The 15,959-nt window shown below is 32.3% G+C and overlaps 1 protein-coding gene across 1 annotated transcript in view; it reads left to right on the top strand.

Moving 5' to 3' along the window:
• Nucleotides 1–7,864, top strand: part of LOC110112368 (dihydrolipoyllysine-residue acetyltransferase component 4 of pyruvate dehydrogenase complex, chloroplastic) — a 14,499-nt gene extending 6,635 nt beyond the window's left edge. The window contains exon 6 of the mRNA XM_020844565.2: nucleotides 7,555–7,864. Coding sequence (XP_020700224.1) covers nucleotides 7,555–7,659 — 105 coding nt within the window. The 3' untranslated portion in view covers nucleotides 7,660–7,864. The remainder of the gene's footprint in view (nucleotides 1–7,554) is intronic.
• Nucleotides 7,865–15,959: the final 8,095 nt, after the last annotated feature.

A 15,959-nucleotide genomic window follows, 5' to 3' on the forward strand; every position in this document is an offset into this window, starting at 1 on the left:
CTGCTACCCCCCCCCCCCCCCCCCCAAAAAGCGTATCATCCTTCCCCAGGAGGTTTGGTCTCAGTAAAGCACAATAGTGATATGAAACACTTGAATATTTCAAGTAAATCTTATCAATCTCGGGAAAATAACGAGAAATTTCTTCCAATACAACAACAACATCAAGCCTTTATCCCACTACGTGGGATCGGTTACATGAATCTTTTTTATCCACTGTGTCCTATTAAAGGTCAAATTCTCGTTTAAATCTAATAAAGAAAGGTCATTCTTAATATTTTTTAACCAGGTCTTTTTAGGTCTGCCTCTACCTTTCTTAACATAAGTCAAATCTAATACCTCTACTCTCCTAACCGGGTCATTGGAAGGCCGTCGTTTTATGTGACCAAACCATCTAAGGCGACTCTCTCTAATCTTATCTTCTACTGGAGCAACTCCAACCTTTTCACGTATATGCTCATTTTGTATCCTGTCTCTAAGGGTAAAGCCACTCATCCTCCTGAGCATCCTCATCTCTGCCACACTTAACTTAGTATTATGCTTCTCTTTTAATGGCCAACATTCAACACCATAAAGCATTGCAGGTCAAATCTCTAGATGAAATTTCTTCCAATCTCCAATGAAAATCAGAGAAAATAGTAATTTTATTGCAAGACAAATAGAACGGAAAGAAAATATCAAAACACAATTGATTTTCTATTCGAGAGGAGGATCTATCTCTCCCAAATCTCTAGATGCCACTATAGCCCAAAAGAACCCAAGAGATCTCAAATTCAGCTAAATTCAAGATGCCATAACCCTAACAAACTATTTAATGCATACAATCCAAAAGGAAATCTCTAAACAATCCCTACATTCAAATTTCCTTCCTAACTCTCTCAAAAATCCTTCATAAACAACTCTATTGACTCTTGCGGTTCGAGCGGTGTACAGGAGAGGCGAAACTATTCTGCCTTTGTTTCGCATGAGCCGGTCTCGTGTGGACTGGCTGGACCGGTCCAATGGACCAGTCTAACAATACTCCCTTCCCAAAGACCCACTTGTCCGCAAGGTCTTGTCCATAATGTGGAAAGTCGACATCCTCCTCCATTCCCTCTTCATCACAAATGGTAAGTACTTGACCCCCTTCGGTTGAGATTAAAGTTTCATTTAAATGTTTAGAATTGACCCCCTCCAATTGAGATTCACTTTAAACACGACCATCATCAGGGTGATGTTAAAGTCACTTTTAAAATATTTGTATTTTTTTATAGAAATTTATGAGGCATTTTAAAGTTTGGAATCTCCTATAAACTCATTTATTTAGATATGTATTTTCATTGCATTTTCAATTGTGTAGGTAATTTTAAATTTCTATGCCCATTTATCATTCAAACAAAAAACTGACAGCCTCCTTATGTCCCCTCCCCTCAAAGGGTGGTTGGGAGGGCACTTGCCCTTTCAAATATGCCCGGCCAAATAGGATTTGACGACCGAGGGCTTCAGGACGTTGATTGATCCCGACACAAGTTTTTGAGCTTAAATTATGTGGTCGTGGTACCTGTTAATTTAATTTTAAAGTACTATATATTATTTCTCGAAAATCCTGCGCCCTTATGGCGTCCTCTCCCCACGAGGGGAGGTTGGGAGGGCACTTTCCCTTTCAGATGCTCTTGGTAAGATTAAAATCGACGACCGAGGTCTTTGGGGGAATAATCGTCACCAGAATCATTCTTAGAGTCCTCAATCATGCGCATTCTTGTTCAAGTTTCTTGGCAATTGAGATTGCTCGGTGTCTGGCCAGCCCACCATGGTTAGCACAACCTTCAGCTTGCTGAATGACATGAGCAAGGGAAACTTTACCTTTGACTAAGCTTTTACTATGACTTTGCTCATCATAATCCTTCCTTCCAGATAGAAAACCTGTGTCGCCATGTTGTTGCCAAGAAGGTCCTTCTCCTACCCATTTACATTCTGACATTTCTCCCTTGCGATCTCTTCCCATAGAAAGAGAATCAAACTGTAGCTCTCCTGCAAGGCTCGAGTCACTTCCTTTTATAGTATTTTCTTTAGGCATCTGCCCCAGAAGGTTTTCAGACTGTTGGCAGTGAAAGGTGTTATTAGAAATTGATTGTTTAATATTGATCATCCTAGAAAAAACATTCCTGGGAATCTGGGATCATGCATATCATCAGTAACTTGAACATCTTGTCTAGCATCTATCCGAGGGTTGCATCTGATTTCAAGTATCACAGTGGCATTAAGAACAGGTGCAAACGCTTGCAAAATCTGTTCTCTAAAATTTTCAGCTTTGGATTTGCTATCAGGTAACCCAAAGTCTTGTTGCACAGTGGGTGCAGAACCTAAGCGGATAGAATTTAGCCTTCCCTCAGAAAGAAATTGTTTAAGTGCATCTAGTTAATATTTTCAATAACTTCTTGCCATATCTTTTTATAATCCTTGCATCTTCTGTCAAACCTATAGCTCAAGTTTTCTTTGGTGGCTACAGTCTACTGCATCAAAGCTTCCGGTGTGTGAGAGTTGAGTTTGAATGAGGAGAGAGTGGGCCGAGCCGGAGTTATGTGTCATGGGAGAGAGGGCAATGGACGGTTGTGAGATCATGTGTGAGTGGGGTAGTCGGAGCCGGTTAGAGGTCAACACAAAATAAGAATTGTTTTCTCAATAAAAATATGTCGTGAATCTAATGTAATAAATAAAAAATGATTTATTGCAAATTTTGTGAAATCTCAATTGAAATAGGTTAAAAATTCGATACAGATGAAAAAAAAAACATAGGATAATATTAAATATTAGTTAGAAAAATGATCCATCCATCTCACACCCATCTGAACATTGCATTTGCAGTGAGTTTCCATTAGTCAATTTATGTACAAATCCAATGAGTATCACCTTTAAACTTATTATAGAATTCTCATATTGCTTAGATCAAGTCCTAGTAAAGGAATACTCCATAAAAAGCAGGATAATTTACAAATTGAATAGTATACCGATGCAAACATTATATGATGATTAGTGGCTAGAGGATCCACAGATGGATACTATGTATATTTCCAGAGGAAATCTCATAATATGAAGTAGTAAAAAGCAACTTGTTATTTTAAAATTTAATGCTAAATCTAAATTTAGAGTCATTTCTTAAGGAATTTGCAAGTATTTGTATATCAAATTAATTTTAAAAGATTTAAAAATCAAATGAGAAGGGCCAATAAAGATATATTGTATTAATAAAGCTATCATCAACATTGTTTGTAATCTAGTTCAATATGATCAAACTAAGTATGTGGAGATGGATAAATATTTCTTTAAAGGGAAATTAAAAAGTTAGTTGCCTCTATATGTGCAATAGAAAATTAACTTGCTGACATTCTTATCAAATTATACTACAACCCCTTGTCAAAAATATTTTAAGCAAACAATATGGTAAATTTATACCGCTCGGTTTAGGGGGAGTGTTGAAGGATTGTGAGGCTCACAAATCAACCAATATTGTTAAGTATCCTTGAGCACATGAATTGAAACTTGTTTAAAATGATTGTGAAGAATCAGCTTAACTCTTAATATGAATAAATAAAAATAAAGATTCATAATATTGACTCCAAATAATTATGGATAAGGCTAATGATTTAATGATGATGTGTATTCCAAAGATAAGTTGAAGTTGTGAAATTTCTATGAAGCAGCCTTTTGCATTAAAATGATTATTTTACCATTGGTTATTGAGATTCTTTTTAACGATTGTTTAAAATAAGGTATTCTAAATCACAATCTTAATAGTTGAGCCTATTTTGAAGTTAAAGTTTAGAGCTATATAGAATATTTTTAGAAGATAAATAGTTTGGAGTTAGTATAATAGTAAAGCAAAGGTTTATTATATAAAAATGCTATTTAGTGGAAGTGACATTAATTATTATTAGTAGTATTATTAGAGGAACTAGTGATACTTGAATGTGGTGGGTATAACTCTTAGAGGAGAATGGAGATGTGAAAAAGTCCAGCTTTCTAAAATTGAAGTTTGTTGATTAAATTGGGAACGGCCTAAGGATTATAATGTAATAAAAGAGTATCATTATTGAGTTCTCTTGTTATTCTGCAAACTGAGTTTGATAAAAATGAAAATATTAAAATGGATGCATGAAATTTTTTGAAAGGATGGAGTGATAAAATGTTTCTTTGAGAGATATGCTTGAGTAATACCTATTAATTAAAGGTTATTGAGAAGTTGTTGAGTATCTATACAGGTTTTTGCAGAGAATGTAAATTGTCTATCAATATTAACCTCGGATATAGAATTCTAGTAGACATGTCTAAACTATTGGTATAATATTCTGAAAAAAGTATTCTTATTTTTCCAGATAGTTAGGATAAGGCTATTTATGATTGTCTTCTATTGTAATGTTTGGGTGACTAATTAGCAAAATGTGTTATACGTAAATTGTTTTGAAGAACTTCTTAAATATATCAGAGTGTTTTTCGTTGACATCCCCACTGTAGAGGTAGTGCAGTGTAGACCATAGGGCTGGAATTTCTCGAGCATGTTTGATTGTCCATTTATATAGGCTAAGCGAGGATAAGAAGTAAGCTTTTGAAGTTTAAGTAGTAAGCTATGTTAAGATGTTTCGTTCACTAAAAAGATGAGCTAATATAAGTTGGTGAAGCCGCTTGTTTCTTCTTTTTATTTTAAAATTGGCTTGCTTTGTAAGATTAAATCATGTTTTTGAGTGATCTAATTGATTAATTAAAATTTTAACATATTCATTTGTAGGAACCTTCACAAGAAGCCCTAGGTAATGGAATGGTCGATGGTTTCAGCAGGCAAATACAAAATAGATTTTTCTAAGGAACAAAAATTGCTATCAAGGTTATCAAGAAACTACTGTATGAATATCAAAACCTAATAGTAGTGACGAGAGGTTGAGAAGATGTGGCATTGTTGCTCTGAAAGGTGGAAGGGAAAGCACCCACGCAAATCCTAGCTAGTGATTATTGAACACGAGGGAGTAACTAGTGATTATTGAACACGAGGGAGCAGCTAGTGATTATTGAACACGAGGGGGCGTTCATGCCATATAACATAGAAGAATAAGGAGCACACACACAAACCCTAGCCAGCGAGGATCAAATAGTTGGAAGACGCCCGTGACAAAAGAAGCATAGGAGGAAGAATGCCCAAGTTTCATTAGGGTCCCAATTCTAATAAGAACCCCATGTTTCATTAGCCCATACTGCTATAGAAAGAATGCCCATGGTTATAAAAGTAAACTTGTAACTAATGACACGATAACTCCATTAATCCAAACTTTGAATTAATTGATATTTGTAAAAATTGAAATGAGAGGAAAGTAGTATTTTTTAATACACTTCTTTTTTGTTCAAATATTTCATATCAAAAAATGATTTCCTTAAGTTGAAAAAATAAGTGGTACCCAACCAAAAATCCTTGCCCATAATGATTACAGACAAGGAGGGCACTTGTAGTACGACACAGGATTGAGAAGCACCCAGCAACCATTGTCAACGAAGATAGAAAAGGAGGAACTAGGGGAACACGTGTGAATTCTTCCTGCTCTTGGCATCTAACAGTGTTGTGATCCTGCTTAGCTTAGCCCCCAAAAAATGGGTTTCCTTTATGTGGGCTTACAAAAGTTTCTAAATCCTATTTTGCAAAGGCTTGGAGATTAAGGGAACTTAAGCCTATAACTAAGCCTGAAACAAACAGCCGTATGTTAAGGCACAAAGCAGCTTCAATAGAAACCAGGGATGTTTTCCCTGTGTAGTTTGGTGGAAAAGTAAAGAAAGGATAATGAAGAAATGTCTCCAGAACTGGCTTCTCAGCTAAACCCGTTAGATTAATTCACTTATTTCATCTGTTGTTTGGGCTTCTGCAGCATTCAAAGAAGAATATCTCAATTTAGTAGTTCAGGTGGTCTTCTTAGCGAGAAATTATTCTGTGCGGAACATGGGCGGAGGGAAGGGAGGCTAGGGAGGCATGTGCCCCCCCCCGCCCCCCCTAAAAATGCACTATTAACCTTTGAGAGAGAGATAGAGAGAAAGAGAGAGAATGTGCAAATCATACTCAAAATATTGTAAAATAAAATATCATCAAAAGATAAAAAATATGCATCTATACATTTTATTTATGATATATCATAAAAAAGTTATCTTGATCACATATCTCTAGATAAAATCTAAGTCTGAAACTTTCAAAATTAAATCGGAGACCATCTTAACTCCGATTTCAGCAAACTTAATGGTGAATTGAACGTCTCAGAATTACAAACACAATGACACCAAATTCAACTCAATTCGAGCCCAAATGGGTCCAAATCGAAGACCCGAAACACGTTCAAACCATAAATAGGATGACTAAACTATTTCCAAACTAACATGCTTATAGTCGAATAGAGCAGCTTGACGAGACAAATCCAACGAGTCCAAGATCACCAAATTTTAATATCATTAAAATATTCAAATGCATAATAAATAGTTCACGATCAAGAGAATCAATACCGGCCACCCATTCAAACAACTTTCAACTTATCTTTGATCTCCTTCCTATTTATTGATCATACCACTCAAAATTTATAAATAGATCCCTCATTTCTCATGAAATGAAGCTCAAACATGGAAGAGAAGAAAGATAATGAAGAGAGAAACTAGAGTTTTTTTACCACCAGACTTCTCCTCGACTAGGATATAAGTGCATCATAATTTGTATATGCTAACTTTCGTGTTATTCATTTGAAGATGTTTGCCAAATATCATTCCAATAGAAAAGATGGTATTTTTGGTTAGTATAATGTGATCTTAATTGGGCAAGAAAATTTAAATGAGAACCGCCAAAGGCTCATGGACAACTATTTTAATAAATTCTAGCATTCCATATAAGATGACAAATAAAAGTATTTTAATTTAGGCCCCTTATGAATAAATTTTTTGTCTTTGCCACTATTGCGGAGTCCGAACATAGAGGATCTTCCGGATTATTGCGCACGTTATACGTAAGCTCTGTGTATGCTCTGCGTACTTACTGCATATTTGTAGATACGCAATAAATAAGAAGCAAATAATTAGTTGTGAGGATTTGCTACGTATCTACAAATACGCAGTGTAAATAGAGTGTATGCAGAGCGTACGCAGTGCGTCCAGTAATCTTGAAGATCCTCTACGTTCGTACACCGCATATAATAATTTCTCCTTCTTAGCCCATCTTAATGTCAGTTGAGAAGTTTCTATGATGTTTCCCAGTCATTAAAAACACTCATTTCAACCCCATCGGTTCGGTGGCCTGTGGTTTTGGTAGACTTTTAGTTTTGTAAAATATTTACAGCTGATGGTTTTACATAGAAAGGTTGAATATGGATCTGGAAGAATGTTATTTGGATGACCATTTCACTTGCTTGTCCTCCATTCCATTTTGCTTCCAAGATCCATAATGAAAAACTTTTGATTATTTTATAAAACTCCCTTAGTGATAAAATTTCGTGCAGATTTCAAATTTTCTCCTTTCAAGAATCTAATCCACAGCCAATTTTCTGCATATGCTCTCTTCTTTTGCAGGTGAATGTAACAGCAGATCACCGGATTATTTATGGTGCAGACTTGGCTGCTTTCCTTCAAACATTTTCGAAGATAATAGAAAATTCTGATAACTTGACTCTGTAAGAGCATCTTTGGGTCATCTATCTGTGTTGTAGATTTTCAGCTTATAGGACCTTTTGTTAGCTCTACAGGTATGTTGCTGAAAATTTTAATTTTTTTCACCAGCTTCTCATGGCTTTTCTATTATGTTTTCTATGTTGAAAATGGAACAAGTTGAGTGTATTGCCATTTTTTTTTAATAAAGTCTGCATGATTTTTTCATTTTCCACATCTCTGGTTACATTTTTTCGCTGACAAATAAAATAACTGAAATTGTATTTATATTATATTGATATAATTTGTGTCATGATATCTTGATTTTTTTTTCAGAGATAAATTACTTTTTTTTTTGTCGGGGAGTTTGGTGGCAAGAAAGATGTCATATTTCTCTTCCTTTCTTCTCTCTTATATAGAAATTATTCCGTGCGGAGTCCGGACGTAGAGAATCATTCGATTTTGTGACTGTAAACAGTAAAAGCGCAGTGTTGAACAGTAACTGTGTTTTTACTGTTCACAATCACAAAACTGGATGGTTCTCTATGTTTGGACTTCGCACGAAATAATCTCTCCTCATATGGCATTGTTCTTTCATAGTATTTGACAGTTTTCTTGATTATAATTAGAACTCATAATCAATTGAAGCAATATAACTTGTACTAGAAAAGATGTGGTTAGTTTGGATAAAATTGATCTGTTTAGGGTTTAGTTATTAAAGTATCGGTTTAATTATTATTTCTAGTTTTGTCTTTCTTTGATTTGTAGTTATTGGTCTGGTTTTTGTTTTTATAAAATTGGTTAAACTAAAAATTGAATTATATGAATTTTTTTAACATTATATCAATAAAATTGTAGATATAAATGTAATAAAGATTAATATGAAATTATTAGGTAAAATCATTTATATTTTAATTTATCCAAAGTCAAATCGAATTGATCAAATTAAAGTTTGGTTCTGATTAAGTTTGTTTGAAAAATAATTTGATTGGCTTTATTTTTTAAATTTTATAATTGAAATCAATTAGTTTAGCCATTTTTTAAATTGATTCATTTAGGCTTTGTTTGAGATTATTTTCCTATTGTTTTTAAAACAAAGCATAAAATTTTTTAATTAAAAGTTGATTTCAAAGCAATAAGAAAGTTATCCCAAATAAAATCTTAATTGACTAATACTTTGTTTGGGATGGATTTTTTATTGCTTCTTAAAGCAATTTTTTAATACGAAATTTTAATTTTGTACTAAAATTTTGTTTTAAGCAATAATAAAACTAATTCTAAATAAAGCCTAAATAAAGTCCCACTACCCCCATTCTTTATTACTAAAATTGATGTAAAGAGATTGATATGAGAATTTAGTTTTTTTTTTTTTTTTTTGGTTATTAAAAATTTGGGATTAAATTTTACTTGCATCAATATTTTTTTTGATAATGAGAAAAATTATTTTTTTAAGACTATTAAGGCTATGTTTGGGTACCATATAAAATAACTTTATAGTATAAAAATCAAAATTTTATATTCAAAAACCATTTTAAGAAGCAAAATAGAAGTTGTATCAAATAAGCCTAAGTCGTGAATCCTCTCTCTATTAATCTGTCCAGGGGTGGAACCCCTTTGTGGTTAGGGGGGCAATTGTCCCCCCTCAAAAATAATAATTTTTTTTTTCATTATGTTCTTATTTAGATAATTTTTAGTCTTTATTATAAGGGTTTTAAGGTAATTGCCTCACATCCTAATAATGTTAAAATACTATGATCTTTAGGCAATTGTCCTCAATATAATTAAATACATTGTGTAGCTGTATATTGTTAGGGAATGATGAATCAAATACAAAAAGAAATAGTAAATCAAAATTTGTTCCAGAGAAGTTGCCCCTGGAAACCCCCGCAGGGGTGCTGCCCCTTGACCCCGCGACCTAACCGGGCAGGTCGAACCCCGCCAGGGGGCGCTACCCCCTTGGACACCCCCAACATATATTCGAACAGTTATTTATACGTCTGCCCCCTTGAAAATTATGACTGGTTCCGCCCCTGAATCTATCATCTCATAAGTTAAAGAATAATATTTTTTGTCAAGTGGCCAGCCATAGTTGCTCGCCAAACTCGTTGCTGAACCATACAAAGCTCGGCAGGTCATCAACTAACGTTTAATCCCGAGCTAATTCTTTTATTAATGATGAGAGGGCCTAATTTTTTTTATATTTCATAACACTTTTCTAAAATATTTTAATCACTTCAATGAAATTTGTATATAGTTTATCTTATCATATACTAAAAAGCAAAAGCTATCTTTCATTAAAAAAAATAAAAATCTTTTTTTTTTACCCCAAAAATTGTGTATGATGCCCATCATTTTTGTTAATAATCAGTAAATATAAGGGTTATATCAGCTCATCTTGATTTGTTGATTGAAAGTTTTGATTACCCATCAAAAAATATTTAGTTCGACTCTTATGTATGTGATGTGTGTGCGAATTTGTCTTGATTAACCTTAAATTATATAAAATCAATGAACAATAAGAAGAAAATAGAAATTGTAATTGCGAAAAAAACAATGTGACGGGGATTGAAAACACGATAGAAGAGAATTTTCATCCAAAAGAGATGAGATTGTTGTTATCCAAGATGAAATATAAAGTATTAAACTTATTCAATTAATCCGCGATGGTTGAAACTACCGTTTGATTCGTTCAAAAGATAAAATTCGTATTTTGGGTTATTAAAAAGAACTAAAACTGAGTCATTTTTAGACTCGAACGAGTATTAACCGAGTTGACTCACAATGTAAGCTGAATGAATATATAATGCATATAACATGATACCTAACCATTACATATTACCAAATATAAATAATTACTTTAAAATAATATAAAAATTATTTTTTTAGCTGATAAAAAATAATTTTAATTTTGAATTTATTAAAACTCTTAAAATCCATCCATTATTATTTTTAATAATATTTAAATACCCAACATGGTTCACGTGACTATGGTAGATCAACATCAAAGTGTGAATTTCCTATCTAACAAGCCTACTTGTCTTAATGGCTTATCTTTTGATTAAATGAATTAGGATAAGATTGCTATCATAGATATTTAGCTATTCTTTGTTAGTTGCTATTGGTTGGTCGAAGAAATTGGCGGATAATATATTTTCTTATGTTAATTAGAAAATTTTGATTTTGTATATCTCAGAATAGTCATAGCTGATAAAAAATCTATGATATTTATCTTTTTGGAGAAATATGTTTGAATTTTTTTTTGGGCAATATTATCTTATTTTGTAGTCTCGGATTGCTTATTGAAGTCTACTCTTCAAATTCGAATCTTAGTTCGAACCTTTATTAGAATGTTATTTGAAAATGGTTTGAATGCAATTCCAATTAGGGGTGTAAACGAGTTGAGTCAAGTCTAAGTCGTAGTTAACTTGAGCTCAACTAGCATGTATGATGATTGGCTCGAACTCGAGCTCATATGTTGGCTTGAGCTCAACTAGTTACGAAACACGAGCTCATGATCATCTCATGCAATCGAGTTCAGCTTTTGAGCTTGACCTCGACTTGATATTTTAAGCTCGAAATTTAAAATGAACTACTTTTTTTTTTCTTCATTGTTCAAAGGTCATATATAGCCTTCAAACCCTATTTGAAAATAGCTATAATTTCCACATCAACAAATTAACATGGTTTTCATCACCAACAAATTAAGTGATTTCCAAAACAAATTAAATATAAAAATCAATTCCTTACTTCAAATCCTCAAGTTTACAAATGGTAAAATAAAAATATTTATTAATTCAGACAACCCCTATGAAACTCAAAATCTAATAATCTATTCATCATAAACCAATACAACTGATAAATTTCAACTGTCATTCTTAAAAAAATTCATAACCTACAGAGTCAAATGAATGAAAAATTAATTAAGTCCTGTAAAAATATAAAGAATAGCATGCAAAATAAGCCATCAAATCATATCTTTGCTCTTTAAAGTAGAGAATTGAAGTTGGTGTCGGCAATGAGACCGGGCATTAGTGTTGATAATAAGCATTGATGTTAATGTTGATGATGAGCATTGACATTAATGGTGATAGTAGACGTCTAACTTATTGATGATGATAGACGTCAAACTTCTTGTTGATGATGGGTGTTGATAAGAGATGTTTGACTTGTTGATGATGATGGGTGTTGTTTTACTTGTCGATAGTGGACATTGAACTTATTTGCAATGAAGATTGTGGATGTTAGTGTTGACCTTGTTTATGATATCTCCAAATTCATTGTTTAGTCCTAACTATTCTAAACCAAATTAAAAAAAAAAAGTAAATATTTAAAATTTTGTGTTTTGAACCTATTTATATGTGTTTGGAAGTGTTTTGGTGTATGAAAAAAAGTTTGCATATATTCTAGTATGAGTCCATGGGTTTGGAATGCATATTGACAAATTCAAAAAATTCCCCCCCTAGAGTGTTGCAAAGTTGGGTGTTTGAGCGCCACAGCAATGCAATGACACATAGGTGCTAAATAGTGACACTGCGGTGCTATAGTCTTGTGATTTTGGAATTCGAACTAGCGTCATGACTCTCAGACAATGGCGCTTAGGTGCTGGGCTAAATTCCGCACTTTAAAATTATAATTTTGCACTCATTGTTTCATTGGTTTGGTTTGGGTAGCCAAAGTAGAGAGAGGAGAGGGATTTTGAGAGAGAGCAAAGATTTTTTTGCCACTTCAGGTTATTTTTAGCGTCGGATTTGTTGTGAAAGTTGTCCGGATCAAGTTATGTCACATTATGCCTATATCAGTATTCAAATATATAAAGTTTTTTTTTTCAAATATCTTGATTATATTTTCATTACCAAAAACAAGGATACTTTGCACTGGAAAAAACTTTCGACTCGTAAATTTGATATGTGAGATTATGAACGTTTTAAATATTTTCATAAAAATTCATAATTGGATTTTAGAATTTGTGATAGTTTTATCGAACATAAAATAATCTAGACTATAAAAAATAATGTTGTTGTACAATTAAAGTCTTTAAATGATATTTTGCTCAATCTCTGGTAAGTTGATTTTGTTTTGAAACTGTGTATTTTTACTCAGTAGGATTTTCTATTTTTTGCCGTTATAGAAAACTGTGCAATTATGAAATGTGCCTAATTATACTTAAATTGCTACAATGTGATAAAATATGTGTTTATGTTATTGAATTATGTAATATTTATGAGTTTAGACATGAAAAGAAAATGTTTGTTAGGAGATATAAGGGGTTAAAATCATTTTAGATTTTATCTGTGACCGAGAATCTGAATTTGAAAGTTGTTTGTTGGGAGTCATACGGGTCTAGAATCCTTTGAGATTTTATTTGAAAGATAAGAAAATTCTCTTGCGATTCATGAGGGGCCAATATTCTATGAGATTCTATTTGCGATCGAAGAAATATGTGAGATGAATTATTTTGTAATACTAATTTTAGTTTAATCAACTGCTCAATTTTATTATTTTAATATTTGGATAACTGTTATACTTTTACTACTTTGATTAGTATAGTGATTTATTATTCCACATTTAAATATTTTGAAAATATTTAATAAAAAAATTTGAAAATTTAGATTGGTGTTTGTGGTTTGCTGAGCTGTTATAGCTCATCATAGTTTTTGCATTTTATTTTCAGGGTTTGGGAAAGTAAAAGAGCTTCTTGATTAGTAGTTCAGGATCTAATTTGAATATATATATATATATATATATATATATATATATATATACATTTTAATTAAATGAAAGATATTTTGTAGATGAATTTATTTTCAGTACTATGGATGTTTTACTAGCTCTCTGTAGTCTATTATTTACTTAAAAGATATATTGGAAGATAATTAGAAATATTTCTAAAACTAAACTTTGAGATTTGTCTGTCACAACTCAACACAATAAGACCTATCCTATTGGGTTAGGTTGTGTCATTATTAGTGATGTTGAGTGTTTTCATTTGTTTATGGTGGTGGTAATATCGAACATTAGCATTGTTGTTGTGGTGGGAATTGACACTGCTATCGATGACTTGTGCCAGCTTTGGTGGCGATGATGAATAGTGGATGTTAATAAGTAGAGAGCATTTGATTTCCATATCTGGAATCTGCTCCATGGCCTTATCTTTCTTAAATGTGTGAAGATTGGGTAAATTTATAGATGTATGAAGAGGGACATGTTAGAGTGGTTATTGTTTAGTTGCTTTTGTTTATTACACATTCTAATTTTAACTAGAAATCATAACTCCGTCGAACGATCCATGTTGATCCCCTTGATCATTAATATTTTCAGGTTTTTTAATACCTTAATGATATCAAAATTTATCGAAGATGAACTCATTAAATCACTCATTTTTTGTTGTAATTGCATCGATTCAGAGATCATTGGGTCTCTTCAATAGTATTATGAAGTTTTTAAATATACTTTAAAGTACTTGATTTCGATCCGTTTAAACTCAGATGAAGACACATTTAATATTATTAGGGTGGCTTGACTACAAATTTATTGAAAATGGAAGAAACTATATTATTGGGTTTGACTTTCTGAAACTTTTGTTTAGGTTATAGTTTACTGAAAAATGAAATTTAGATGATCATAAATTTAATTTTATAAACTTCTAATTTTAATATTTATATCAATATGCATGATGTGATAAAATTTTGGATGATGCATCATACTAACTATATGAATTTGATGACTTTATTTGAGATGAGTGTATGCTTCATTGAGATTGATGGGAAAGATCTATGTTAAAAGGATTATTTTGGATCTATTGAAGTAAAGTAAGAATTATTTTATTAGTGTATTATTATTATCTTTAAAATAATAATAATGATAAATTTGATAGGTTGTAATTATTATTACATATAAACTAGTCATCCAAGATAGAAAAATAAATAAAATAAAATTGAACTCAACTTATATGATGGCATTCATGAACATAACATGCAAAGAGTGAAAGTAATTAGGTCTCATATTTTTATAAATATGACTTATAATTATTAAAAATCAAAAGAAAAATATAAAGTACAACTTTCTCATCATATCTTAAGAAAATAAAGGTTATTTATTCTCTCACTACTCTTTCACATTAGATGAGTTATAATTTAGAAGATTGTTTATCTAGATAAAAGATTAGAGCCATATAGTATACTATATAATTTATGACTTATTATTTAAAAAGATTACTATCAAATTTATTGAAGAAACTCAAAACCTAATGAGTGTTTGGATATGCTCATAAATTTGTGATTAATTTCACTCAATATTAAAAAATTCATTAAAAATGAAAATTTTGACTTTATCTTTATGATGCTCAGAATTAGAGAATGTCAATTTTTTATTTTTTTGGAAAAATATGCTTGAAAATTTCATTTAGATCAAAATATTCTTGAAATTCAAAGAAATGCTAGATCATTATAAAGCATCATTTCGAGCAAGAAGTTGCTTGGCCGTTCTTATTCTTGGCATCTTCATTTTCATTGACAATTTTGATTTGTGAGCAATTTTTCAAAGTTTCAATACAACATTTCTATCTCTGTCTCAAGTTATCAGGTGATTGTTATGGAAGGTTAGCGATGTTATGCATTTGATGAAGTTTGCATCTCCAGTGAGGTGTATGTGTGCACTATGAACCTGAAACCCAATAAGATATTAGAAATGAGATTACGAGCTTCAAATATCGCACAAAACTTATTTTGACCATTATCAAAATATGTTTGACTCATGATCGAACATAGTTCAAAGCTTATTTGAAGAGTGCTTGTGTCACGACCCAACCCGATCCGGGACGGATCCCGCTCGCACCGGGTCGCGACACGGAACGAACGGACTAACTTACTCACCAGGATCTGGTTATGGAATTTGGTTCGGAACTGAGTCTTCCAAATTATTTAACTCAAACAGACACACAGACACAGAGCTACTATGAATCATCAAACACAGCGGAACAACACGGAACGAACGGACTAACTTACTGACCAGGATCTGGTTATGGAATTTGGTTCGGAACTGAGTCTTCCAAATTATTTAACTCAAACAGACACACAGACACAGAGCTACTATGAATCATCAAACACAGCGGAACAAATCATCTATATTTTTCTTTTCCTCAAAATAATCATCTACAAATACAGTACATAGCTTTTAACCAGAAAGAAAGACAGAACAGAAAAGCCATGACTGTACAAAAATTAAAAGTACAAAATAATACCTATACTGATCAGACTCAGAAATCTATTCCTGGACTTCCTTCCCTTTCCCAGAACCTGAAAACCACCAGAAAACAAGAGTGAGCTCAACAG

This window comes from Dendrobium catenatum, unplaced genomic scaffold, assembly GCF_001605985.2.
Source record: "Dendrobium catenatum unplaced genomic scaffold, ASM160598v2 fragScaff_scaffold_621, whole genome shotgun sequence".
Lineage (NCBI taxonomy): Eukaryota > Viridiplantae > Streptophyta > Magnoliopsida > Asparagales > Orchidaceae > Dendrobium > Dendrobium catenatum.